We start from the raw sequence: 13292 nt of genomic DNA, 5'->3' as shown, positions 1-13292 counted from the left end.
GTATTACAGTAGGTGACATCTTACAGTTAAAACTGACAGTGTTTTTTTTCTTGGTTAATGGTTTGCTTGTAATCAATGAAAAAGTAAATCTCTATATTATTTTATTTTATTTGCTTTTTAGGGCCACACCAGCAGTATATGGAGGTTCCCAGGCTAGGGGTTAAATCAGAGCTACAGCTGCCGGCCTACACCACAGCTCACAGCAACACCAGATCCTTAACTCACTGAGTGAGGCCAGGGATCGAACCCACAACCTTATGGTTCGTAGTTGGATTCCTTTCTGCTGCAGTATGATGAGAACTCCTTTTTTAGTTTATTTTTGAACCAACTTTTCTCTAAACAGTTACATTAGGTATAAATAATCCATTGTTGAAGAAACTTTAGTGTTTTAAGTTTAGAGTAAAATCCAAAAGCCCAATCACAGCTTGCAAGGTCCGACGTGGTATGGCTCCTTTGTCTCCGTCTAACCTCACCATATACATTCTCACCTTCCCGCTGCTCTAGCTAGCCATTCCAGCCTTTTTCTGTTCCTCATACACAAGTACATTTTTTTACCGGTTCTGTCTGCTGGAATGCTTTTGCCCAGGTTCTTTCACCCTTCAGCTCTTTAAAAGACCGACTTCTTCATCATTCATGACTCAGCTCAAATGTTATCCTCAGAGAGACTTTCCTGACTCCCTGTTTGAAGTAACCCCCATTGCATCATTGCCTTTACTTCTTCAGAGCACTTGTGACAATAGAAAGATCTTATTTATCTGCCTTGTTCTCACTATACTCAGAACATAACCCAGGCGAGAATGTGACTTGTTGACCTAGGTTTCCTTAGAGTAGACTGGTATGTGCCTGGTGCTTAGTAAATACTCACTAAGTAAACTGAGTAAATATTTAATCCATAGTAGATTTAGTGTTTACTTTTCACTTTGTTCCTCTGAGTTTGAGTCTCTTTCTGCGTTAGTTTCATGCTGTTTTATTTGTGGTTGTTATAGAGGGTCATATCCGTAGGAATGCCAATTATTTACCTTGGGTACAGTTCTTTTACAAAATATTCTCTGATATTTATAACCATTTATTCATTCATACACATTCTTGAATGAGTTGTAAAGGTCCCCAGAGTTCCTATTGGATTATAATTAACAGTGAATATAGGAGTTCCTGCTGTGGTGCAGTGGGATCAAGGGTGTCTCTGCAGCAGCAGGGATGCATGTTCGATCCCCAGCCTGGCACAGTAGGTTAGGGATAGCTGTGGCATAGATTGCAGCTCAGTCTTGGATTGGATCCTCGGCCCAGGAACTCCATATGCCGCCTGGTGGCCAAAAAGGGGCGGGGGGGTGGGCAGGGAAGAAGTGAATTTAAAGTAGCATTTCCTGGAGTTCGTCGTGGCTCATTGGTGAATGAATCTGACTAGGAACCATGAGGTTGCAGGTTCGATTCCTGGCCTTGCTCAGTGGGTTAAGGATCTGTTGTTGCCATGAGCTGTGGTGTAGGTCACAGATGCTGCTCAGATCCCAAGTTGCTATAGCTCTGGCGTAGGCCGGCGGCTACAGCTCCATTAGACCCCTAGCCTGGGAACCTCCATATACGCAGGAGCGGCCCAAGAAATGGCAGAAAGACAAAAAATAAATAAAGTAGCATTTCCTTCCATTCCATATATTCATTTCTTTCTTTTGACTCTTTCACTAAAGCTTTGTTTTTCTGTAAAAACAATGCCGTAATTTCTCATGGTTTATTCTGGAGTTTTAGGATATTTATCAATCATCATGTACACAAGTGTTTCTTCACCATTATACAACCTTCCCTTTAGTTCTTAGTTTACTCTGTTCATTCATTATTTGTGCTTCAGTATAGCAACTATTCACTTTACTTCTCTGCTTCTTCATCAGTCATCTTCCTATCACACTTGGGATGAAATTCCAAACCGTTTGTTGTCAATTAAAAATGTATATTTTATATATATATATGTATGTATGTATGTATATGTGTATATATATGTGTGTGTGTATATATATATATTTTTTTTTTTTTTTGCTTTTTAGGGGCATATTCATGGCATAGGGAGGTTCCCATGCTAGGGGTCCAGTCGGAGCTATAGCTGCGCCTACAGCAATGTGGGAACCAAGCAGTGTCTGCGATCTACACCACAGCTCATGGCAACACCAGATCCTTAACCCACTGAGCAAGGCCAGGTATCAAAAACCTACCACCTCATGGTTCCTAGTCGGATTCATTTCCCCTGCGCCACAACAGGAACTCCAAGCTTTTTTTTTGTTTTTTTTTTTTAATCTTTTTAGGGCTACATCCACGTCATAGGGAAGTTCCCAGGCTAGGGGTCACATTGGAGCTGCAGCTGCTGGCCTATGCCACAGCCACAGCTATGCAGGATCTGAGCTGCATCTGTGGGCTACACCATAGCTCATGGCAATGCTGGATCCTTAACCCACTGAGCAAGGCCAAGGATCGAACTCTTGTCCTCATGGATACTAGTTAGGTTTGTTACTGCTGAGCCACAACGGGAACTCCATATTTTGTTAAGCTTTTTAGCACAAAGATTATTATGTCTTTTTAATGCAAGATTTATTTCAATATATTCTGAGATAGGGAGCTCAGTTACTTTTTCTCCATTATCATTATTCAGTTTCTTCAAATTATTCAGTCTCCCATTGTTCTGCTACTTCCAGTTTAACTTAAATTTATGATAAATTTAGGCTTATTTCTGGAATTTCAAGTACATTATTTTGTTTTGGGTTTTTTAAATTATATTAAGTAGAACCTGAATTTTTTTTTATATAAAGGACTTGAACGGTAAGGTTATTAAGTAGAATGAAGACATCTTCCTCCTTAGCATTTATTCCCTTCTGTCATATACCATTCCCCTTTCTAGAGGTAGCTGCTATTAAGTCTTTTAGTGCATGTACACACACAGACCCACATATGTGTCATATACATATTTTTTATTTGTTTGTTTCTTTTCTGTTTCTGGCTGCACCTGCAGCATATGGAAGTTTCTGAGCTAGAGATCAGATCTGAGCTGCACTTGTGATCTATGCTGCAGCAGGGCCAATGTGAGATGCTTAACCCACTGTGTCTGCCCAGAGATCAAACTGGTGCCTCCACAGAGACAATGCACTGCACCACAGTGGGAACTCCTACCTATTTAATTTAAATAAAAATTAATCACTATATACATAGTTTTGCAACTTGCTCTTTTTTTTATCACTTAATAAGTCTTGGAACTTTTTCCACTTCATATAATCTTTTTAGTAGTGCATGATTTTCCATAATATGAATGTATCTTAATCTGTTATTCAGTACCCTACTTGTGAGCATTTAGATTTCTCCCATTTCTCACTATTGCAAATTATGGTGCAGTGACATCCTTACACATGCATCCATATGTGCATATATTAGTTTTAGGGGGATAGATTCCTAAAATTGGAATTGCTGCTTTAATTAAAGATGTGTGCTTTTTTTGTTTTTTGTCTTTTTGCCTTTTCTAAGGCTGCTTCCTCAGCACTTGAGGGTTCCCAGGCTAGGGGTCCAATCGGAGTTGCAGCCGCCGGCCTACACCAGAGCCACAGCAACTCGGGATCCGAGCCGCGTCTGCAACCTACACCACAGCTCACGGCAACGCCGGATCCTTAACCCACTGAGCAAGGCCAGGGACCGAACCCGCACCCTCATGGTTCCTAGTCAGATTCATTAACCACTGAGCTACGACGGGAACTCCAGATGTGTGCTTTTTACATTGATAGATATTGCCAGATCGCCTCTCCCCAAAGTTGTATTTCCTCATAACCTTACCAATTTTAAATATTAAGAATACTTTCTAATGTTTGCCAGTCTGATGGGTGCAAAAGTAGATATTCGTTGTTTCCCCTAGCTTCCTTGAATACTGGGCTGCATATCTTTTAGTGTTTACCAGTCATTTGTATTTGAAAATGTCTGACCATTGTATATATCTACCTTTCTGTGGCTTATTTGTTTTATTTATTTGTAAGTGTTGGGTTTTTTCCTAATTTTTATGGATACCAATCCTTTTCTTTTTTTTTTTTTTGTCTTTTTGCCATTTCTTGGGCTGCTCCGCAGCATATGGAGGTTCCCAGGCTAGGGGTCGAATCGGAGCTGTAGCCACCAGCCTACACCAGAGCCACAGCAACGCAGAATCTGAGCCGAGTCTGTGACCTACACCACAGCTCACGGCAATGCCGGATCCTTAACCCACTGAGCAAGGGCAGGGATCGAACCTGCAACCTCATGGTTCCTAGTCGGATTCGTTAACCACTGTGCCACGACAGGAACTCCTCTTTTATATTTATTGTAAATATTTTCTCCTTGTCTTTTAACTTTATGTAGTTAGGTCTGCCTTTTTTCTTATAGCTTGAAGGTATAAAAATGTTCTCAAAAGTAAAAAAGTTTTTTAAAAAGGGGAGTTCTCTTGCAGCTGAGCAGGTTGAGGATCTGGCATTGTCACTGCAGTGGCTTGGGTTTGATCCCTGGCCTAGGAACTTCCACATGCTGTGGACATGGCCAAAAAAAGTTTAAATATGTCCTCCAGTATTGCTGTTGCTTGTTTTTTCTTTTGAGAAAACCATATTTATTGTCATCATTGCCCAGCTTATTTATGTAGCAAATGGCCCAACTATCTAAAGAATAGAATATCTACATAACATTCATGTTTCAAACGACGAAAATAACAGTAAGAGGTTAAGAACAAAAATACACAAAACTGGACACAAAAAAATCCATCTATGAGATTTTATCCCACCTGTAGCTTTTGTAGATTTGAAAAGTATAGAATTCATGAGCTAGAAAATATTGTTGGGAGTTCTCACTGTGACACAGTAGGTGAAAAATCCAATCGCAGTGGCTTGGGTCGCTGAGGAGACATGGGATTGATCCCCAGCTCAGTGAAGTGGGTTAAAGGATCTGGCATTGCTGCACTTGCTGTGTAGTTTGCATCTGTGGCTCAGATTCAGTCCCTGGCCCACGAACTTCCATATGTTATAGGTACTGCCATTTAAAATTAAAAAAAAGGGAATTCCCTTTGTGGCTCAGTGGTAACAAACCCAACTAGAATCTATAAGGACGTGTTTGATCCCTGGCCTCGTTCAGTGGGTTAAGGATTCTGTGGCTTGTGGTGTAGGCCAGCAACTGCAGCTCCACCTTGACTCCTAGGCTAGGAACTTCCATATGCTGCAGGTGCAGCCCTAAAAAGAAAAAAAGAAAAAATCCATCAAGTTTAATAGAAATACATTTAATCTGATTACAACACTAACATCAGTATCACTGATTTAATATTTACAAAAAATGATATTTCCCTCCAGCTTTATTGAGATATAATTGATATGTAATACATAACATTGTGTAAATTTGAGATACACAGAATGTTGTTTTGATAAACCTATGCATTGCAGAATGACTACTGCAATAGTGTTGGCCAACACCTCTTACCCTGTCACATAATTACTATTTCTTTTTTTGTGTGTAGTGAGAATCATATTTTCTAGTACATAAAAATCATTGTGACATCCATGAAAAGTTAGAATGCTAGGTGTTTGGTGCACAAGGACCTGACATCTGGAGAACTCTGTAAGTCCCAAACTTTAAATGTATAGTCACCTTCAAACTGTATCCATTCCTCAATTGGAAGATGTCTAACCCAGTCCCACTCCTCTTTATGTGGGCATGTGATCTTTTGATACTTAGCATCCAGGTTTCAAAAGACTATTTCCTGTTACTTCATAGTCTTATGACTTTCTTCATCAACTGAGCTGTATCCAGTGTTTTCGTTTTTATTTCTTGTTCAGCAAATTTCATTAGATTCACAGCTCCTGGGTTATAATAGCTAAATGTGGCTCTTCTGGTCTCTGCCAAAGCTTTAGCTTGCAGGGCTGCCGTTTGAGCCATCATAGCCACTCAAGGAGTTACTTGTGTTCTCGATGACAGCAGGACAGCAACATAGAAAAGCTCCAGTAGCTGCAGCTATTTCTTGTTTTTGTTTTTCACCATTTCCTTTTCTTGTAATTTGTCCATCCTTTCCAGCCTCCTAGGATCAAGACTTTTCCCATTCCTTTTTTCTCAGATGATGCCTTTTATGAGGCTTTGATCTTGAGTAACTTCCTCCACTTGATGACTTTCTTTCTTTGCAGTTGTGTCTGTCCTCCCCGTTTTCAGATAAATTTAGTTTCCCTGTGAGAAGAATGAGTGTTCTTTGTCATTATGTTCCTCAAATTTGTTTTTTAGACTATTTTTAGATTCATGTCATACTCTTTTGCTGAGTCTCTAGCACATTCAGTTCAATCTCTTCATGCATTAGCATATTCTTTGCTTCTGTTCTTTCCTACATTATCTGACTTTTGTTCTCTTGATCATGATCTTGAATAATGATGTTTTGAGAAAACTTTAGGAGAAACAGATACACCTGACTGCCTTTTTTTGGCGGGGGGGGGGGGGGAGAGGGCCACAGGTGTGGCACATGGAAGTTCCCAGGCTAGGGGTCGAATTGGAGCTGCAACTGCTGGCCTATGCCACAGCCACAGCAACGCCGTATCCTTAACCTACTGAGCCAGGTCAGGAATGGAACCCGTGTCCTCATGGATAGTTGGGCTCATTTCTGCTCAGCCACAACAGGAGCTCCTGTGACTGCTCTTTTTTGATCTCTATCTGGGGCTGTCTTTTCTGGAGCTGTTCTGTCTCATTCTGTATCACTTGCTTATTGAGAACCCAATTGTGTCCCCCAAAATTCACATGTTGAAGTCTTAATCCCCAGTGTGGCTGTATTTAGAGATGGGGTCTTTAAGGAAGTAAGTTAAGCAAGGTCTAAGGGTAAGGCCCTGATCCCATACAACTTATGTTCTTATAAGAAGAGGAAGAGACTCCAGAGGCCTCTTTCTTTCTGTGCACAAATCAAGGAAAGGCCTTTCATGGACATAGCGAGTCTGCAAGCCAGGAGTAGAAACTGATCCTGCAAGACCTTGATCTAGGACTTTTAACTTCCAACACTGCCGCTGGCCTACACCACAGCCACAGCAACACCAGATCCAAGCTGCGTCTGTGACCTACACCTCAGCTCATGGCAATGCCAGATCCTTACCCTATGAGCAAGGCCAGGAATCAAACCTGCATCCTCATGGTCACTAGTGAGATTTGTTTCCGCTGAGCCATGACAGTACCTCCTTGTTTTGTTATGGCAGCCCAAGAAGACTAATACACCAATCTTAATTTCATTAACCCTCTTTAATGGAAACAGCCCCTTGGCACTGTGCTGCTGAGAAGTATGGTCTGCCTCTCCTTACATACTCCAGGCTTCTTAGTCCAGAGTCCTGGCAGTAGGGTAGTTGATTTTCTTCCTTTAAAACTAGAGAACACACACACACACACACACACACACACACACACACACAAAACCTAGAGAACACGAATTTTAAAAGAACATGTATACACTCAAGGGCTCAGAGAACAGGAGAGAAGACAATAGCAAGGAATTTTTTGAAAGCAGAAGAATATGAGTTCCTCTCTTGACTTGGCTAGTCCAAGGAAGCCACATCCCAGGCCAGCAGTGTAGAAAGCTGACACCACACTACAGAATCCTCAAAGCACAGAGTCTCTGGGGTGTGGGTATAGAGTAGACAGGGAAAGCTCTCTGAAAACTGGTTAGGTCCCTAAGTCCTTCCCCCGGTTCCAGACAAAAACAGCAACAACTACAAAAACCCCAAACTGGGCTGCTAAACAAACAAGAAACATAGAGCAAAATGATCTCTTGGAAATTAAAAACTTGAAAGGAAAATGGGAGGAAAAGATAGGAAAATGGCAGGTTCAATATCCCAATATAAACAGCTCAAAAAAAAATATATATATATATATATACACTAGGAGTATGGAAGGACTTTGAGTTGTTAGATTGCAGGACTCACCAAGTGTCCAGCACAGTGATTGAAAATAAACCCAGGTTTATGTATGTTATCCTTACAGTGGATGTTGAGTCACTTTTAAAAATGTAAGAGTTATGAATGGTGCTATAATGAAGTTACTGTGTGTGGTTTTTTTGCATACATTTGTGTGCATTTCTGTTGAGTATATACCTAGGAATAGAATTGCTGGGTCATGGGATATTAGTAAGTAATGTCACATAATTTTCCAAGGTGGTTGGAGATATAATTTCCATTTATATCAGTTTATACCCAGTCAAAAAAACTGAAAAAAAACTCAAATGTCCTGTCTGGAGTAGAGTAGGTAAATAAGTTTAAAAGTGAAATAACCATACCTCAGTGAATATGAACAAGCCTTTCATGACATGCAACAGCATGGAAGAATTCACATTGTTGAGTGAAAGAAGCCAAATAAAAGGAGTACATGTTTTATGACTCCTGTGTAAGTTCAAGGACAGACAAAACTAAACTGATAGTAGGAGTCAGGATGGTGGTTACCTTTGGAGAAAGGATAATACCTGACAGGGCATGAAGGGGCTGTCTAGGGAGCTAGCAGTGTTCCATCTGGATGATAGTTGACGTGACATGTTCATTCTGAAAATTCATGAAGCCATACCCTTATCACTCGTACACTTTTCTGTTTAAATGTTATATTTAAAAGTTAAATTAGGAGTTCCCATTGTGGCGCAGTGGAAATGAATCTGACTAGGAACCATGAGGTTGCAGATACAACCCCTGGCCTTGGTCGGTGAGTTAAGGATCCAGCATTGCCGTGAGCTGTGGTGTAGGTTGCAGACGTGGCTTGGATCCCGAGTTGCTGTGGTTGTGGCATAGGCCGGCAGCTGCAGCTCTGATTAGACCCCTAGCCTGCAAACCTCTACATGCTGCAAGTGTGGCCCTAAAAAGCAAAAAAAAAAAAGAAAGTTGTAGGCATGTTAACTAACGTTATTCATGGAATAATGTTTTGTTTTGCGGGGGTTTTTTTGGCCATGCACCTATAGCCTGTGGAACTTCCTGGGCCAGTGACTGAACTGAAGCCACAGAAGTGACCTGAGCCACAGCAGCGATGCCAGGTCCTTAACCTGCTGAGCCACCAGGGAACTCTGAAAAGTATTTTGAAGTTAATGAAATTAGTAAGAGTTATGTTAACACCATAAAAATGAAAAATTTTTGGTACTTATATACGTGGAGGCTTGGGGAAAGGACAGTATTTTAAGTTTTATTTTGTTTTACAATGGCACCTGCAGCATATGGAACTCCCCAGGCCAGGGGTCAAATTGGAGCTGCAGCAGGGGCCTGTGCCATACCAGATCCAAGTCGCATCTGTGGCCTATGCTACAGCTTGTGATCGTGCCAGATCCTTAACCCACTGAGTAAGACCAGAGATCAAATCTGTATCCTTACAGAGACAATGTTGGGTCCTTAACCTAAGCCACAATAGGAACTCCTAAGTAGTTGTTACTTCAATTTGTTTTTGGTTTTTTTTTGTCTTTTTGTCTTTTTGCCATTTCTTGGGCTGCTCCTGCTGCATATGGGCATTCCCAGGCTAGGGGTCAAATCGGAGCTGTAGCCAATGGCCTACACCAGAGCTGCAGCAACGCGGGATCCGAGCTGTGTCTGCAACCTTCACCACAGCTCACAGCAACGCCGGATCGTTAACCCACTGAGCAAGGGCAGGCATCAAACCCTCAACCTCATGGTTCCTAGTTGGATTCATTAACCACTGCGCCACGACGGGAACTCCCAATTTGTTATTTTTTAATTTAAGTTAGCATCTTACAAAGGGGGAACGAAAGCCACATGTGACTGCTTGTTGTGTTAACTTTACTGAAAACAAGTTGTCCCCTTCAAATTGGGATAAGTAGGGTGATCAGCTAGCTAGTGCTGGTAGGTTTGGAGTGGGGCTGTTAGGGTTTTTTTGAGACTTATAATGTAGAGAGTTTCTCTCTCTCTCTCTCTTTTTTTTTTTTTTTTTTTAAAGGGCCACACTTGCAGCATATGGAAGTTCCCAGGCTAGGTGTTGAATCAGAGCTGCAGTCACCTACCACAGCCACAGCCACAGCAATGCAGGATCCCAGCCACATCTGCGATCTACACCACAGCTTATGACAATGCCAGATCCTTAACCAGAGTAAGGCCAGGGATCGAACCCACATCCTTATGGTAATGAGTGAGTCAGGTTCATTACCACTGAGCCACAATGGGAACTCCTTAAAGAGTATCTTCACTGCCCCCTTTACTTTCATATGCGACATTTATGAAGATGTGAATTATGTATCTGTTTCTCCTTATTTCCTAGGTTTTTGTGGAGACTCTGGATAAATGTTTCGAAAATGTTTGTGAATTGGATTTGATCTTCCATATGGATAAGGTACCGTCTCTCCTAAACCAGGTTTACTAGGAAACTAAGAACCTAAGACATCTCTAGCTGTCTGTACCCCTTCCTGTTCTTTTTTTTTTTTTTCTTTGCCTTTTATGGCCACACCCATGGCAGATGGAGGTTCCCAGGCCAGGGGACCAATCAGAGCCACAGCTGACAGCCTACACCACAGCCACAGCAACATAAGATCCAAGCTGCGTCTGCGACCTACACCGAGGCCAGGGATCAAACCTGCAACCCCATGGTTCCCAGTCGGATTCATTTCCACTGAGCCACAGCAGGAACTCCCCCTTCCTGTTCCTTCTCTTGATTTTTTACTCTGGGGATAGTCCTAGACTTTATTTTATTTAATTCTTAAGTTTAATAGTTGGGAGACTATTTTGCTGAGATTTGTCACTAGTTTTAACACACACAAGATTATTCCTGGGCCTATGTTATAATAGGTTTGTCTTTTCACAGTCAGACTTCTTGGTTTAGGTGAATGATGTCACTAGACTGGCTACCAGTCCAACAGTGAGATAAATAATTTTATATTGGTCATGAAATGTTTCCTAGTTGTAGTCCATTCATTGACAGGAAAGCTTTGGAGTAAACACAACACAGGGGTTTTTGACTTAGCTAGTAAAATTTACCCTCTTTTCCTAAAGAGTAATGTAGTGGCTAAGACATCAGTAACATAGTTTGAGGTCATTTATTTTACTTTGTAGGGAACCAGGATATCAGGCGGAATTGAAGTTGTCCAAAAGTACCACAGTTTTGTGTTGCTAGCTGGTGACATGTTTATGTCCTCATGTGCCAAATTAAATGTGGGAGATAGCCAGCAGGGGGGTAGGAACGGCCACATTTATTTTATCCAGCTGGCACATTGGTGGAGGTTGGTGCATCTTGGGTTTTCTTGGTCCTGGTTTTTCTTCTGCTGATTATTGTCACTGTGATCCATGGCCCTTGGAGGGAGTTAATGATTTTTACAAGACAGCTACTCATTGCTAAGCTATGATCCTTTGTTATCTGTTTTCATCATGATGAAATAGGTATTTTGAGATACATCATTGCCGTCTAGAAGACTTGCTTTCATTTTCCAACAGGATCTTCAGTCTCACTTAAGTCTCCCAAGGGCTTCTCGTATGGCACTTTCTGGATTAATGCAGTGAGTGCATTGGATGTTGGAATGGAGTCAAGTTTTCTCTCCCAACATCTGGCTTGGCTGTGTGGCTCCCTGAGCAGCAGGTGCAAGACAATCACAGAACCCCATCCCTTTTTAAGATGCTTGACTTGGGGCTTCCCTGTTAGCCTCACAAGGCTTCCAGAGCTCACTAAGGCTTTTGAGGTGGTCACACTCCCTTTTCATATGAAAGGGTCTTGCCCTCTTTGCCAGCAGTTAAAGTTGTTTTATACTTGTCGGTTCTTAACGGTGTTGCTATCTTATAATTTCTGTTAAGGAGAGCCATAGCTCAAATCTGGTTTCCTTCTGTACTAGTAGGGGGAAAAGGTTAAGATTAAAGAGACTTGAGACTATGGAGGGAATGGTGGAATGCCTTCCCTTAGGCCTTTATTGTTATTATTTTCAAAGTTTTTTTTTCCCCCCTAATTGTGAGATACAAGGTGTTCCCTGGGGATTCCCACCTGGTTTAAAGTGGTTTCTTTTGTGGATGTGTCCTGTTGCTTAACAGATCAATGATGAATCCACATCTCAGATCATGGATTAAGGGATAGGTTTTATTAGGGAAAGGGAGTTCCCATGTGAGAGAAGAGGAGGCACGGGTCACCCATCCTTCCATTGTCCCATTGAGTGGTGTGTCAGGGCCTCTCTCTGTTGGAGGGACTCCCCTGCCCTCCTCCCAGTGCCCTCTCTTTTTATCAGGAGTAATCTTACCAGTGAGGAGATGCGCAAACTACCTGGATGCTAAGAGTCTGTATTTGGGTCTCAGCAATCTATAGACGTTGTCTGGGAGTGCCAGCTGCCCAACACTTGAAACCTTGGGGACCATGGGACAATACACCTGCAGGAAGCAGTTTCAGGTCCTGTGGGAAGTTGAGCTTGGGTCTTTTGCATTTTAGTGTACAATTTAGGGTCAGTTTATACGTTACACACGTGCGTATGTATAAGCACACACAAGAGCATGTACACACACACCCCTGTGGGGATTTTGGTTGTAATTGCATTGAATCAGTAAAACATCTGAGGAGAATTTACGTTTTTACAGTATCAAGTTTTATCCATGTTACAGTATATCCATTTCTTTAGGTCTTTGAAGTTTTTCAATGAACTTTTACAATTTTTCCATTAGAAGTCTTATATATCTTTTATTAAATTTATTCCTAGATACTTGTTTTATGTTTTTTATGTAATGATGTTTTAAATATTCATTTTTTGTTTATTGCTGCTATGTAATATAGAAATCACTTTATTTCTCCATGTTCATGTTGACTCCAGAGATTGTGTTAAACTCTTACTAATTCTGATATTTTATCTGTAAACATTTTGCCTTTTTCTCTTCAATCCTTGTCTTTTTCTTACTTTACTCTGCTGACTAGGATTCCAGTGTCATGTTGAATAGAAATGGTAATAGTGGGCATCTCTTTTAGTTCCTGATTTCAAAGGGAAGTCTTCATCCTGCCAGAATTTGTTGTATATATAGCATTTGATATTCCTTATCAAGTTAAGGATGTTTCTTCTCTTCCTACTGGCTGAAAGTTTTTAGTCATGGAAGGGTATTAAAATGTATCAAAAGCTTTTTCTGCATCTCCTGAGCCAGTCAAGATTTTTTGCCTTATCATTGTAAATTTTTTTTTGCAGATATTTGTGAGGATACCTGCTAAAGCAGAGAAGTAATTCCAGTCCCAGCTATTTTATTAGACATGGCTTTTTTTTTTTTTAAGTTTTATTGAAGCATAGTTGATTTATAAGGTTGTATTTCTGCTGTACAACAAAGTGATTCAGTCATACATACACATATCCATTTCTTTTTTTTTTTTGCCTTTTTAGG

At 41.0% G+C, this 13292-nt stretch overlaps 1 protein-coding gene across 1 annotated transcript in view; it reads left to right on the top strand.

Annotated features, from left to right (window-relative positions):
- Window positions 1-13292, top strand: part of AP3S2 (adaptor related protein complex 3 subunit sigma 2) — a 60113-nt gene that overhangs the window by 13735 nt on the left and 33086 nt on the right. Inside the window, exon 4 of the mRNA XM_047795127.1 lies at window positions 10225-10296. Coding sequence (XP_047651083.1) covers window positions 10225-10296 — 72 coding nt within the window. The remainder of the gene's footprint in view (window positions 1-10224; window positions 10297-13292) is intronic.

Source organism: Phacochoerus africanus, chromosome 9 (genome assembly GCF_016906955.1).
Source record: "Phacochoerus africanus isolate WHEZ1 chromosome 9, ROS_Pafr_v1, whole genome shotgun sequence".
Classification (NCBI taxonomy): domain Eukaryota; kingdom Metazoa; phylum Chordata; class Mammalia; order Artiodactyla; family Suidae; genus Phacochoerus; species Phacochoerus africanus.
Note: the sequence above shows the minus strand (reverse complement) of the source record. Positions and strands in the feature narration are given on the sequence as shown.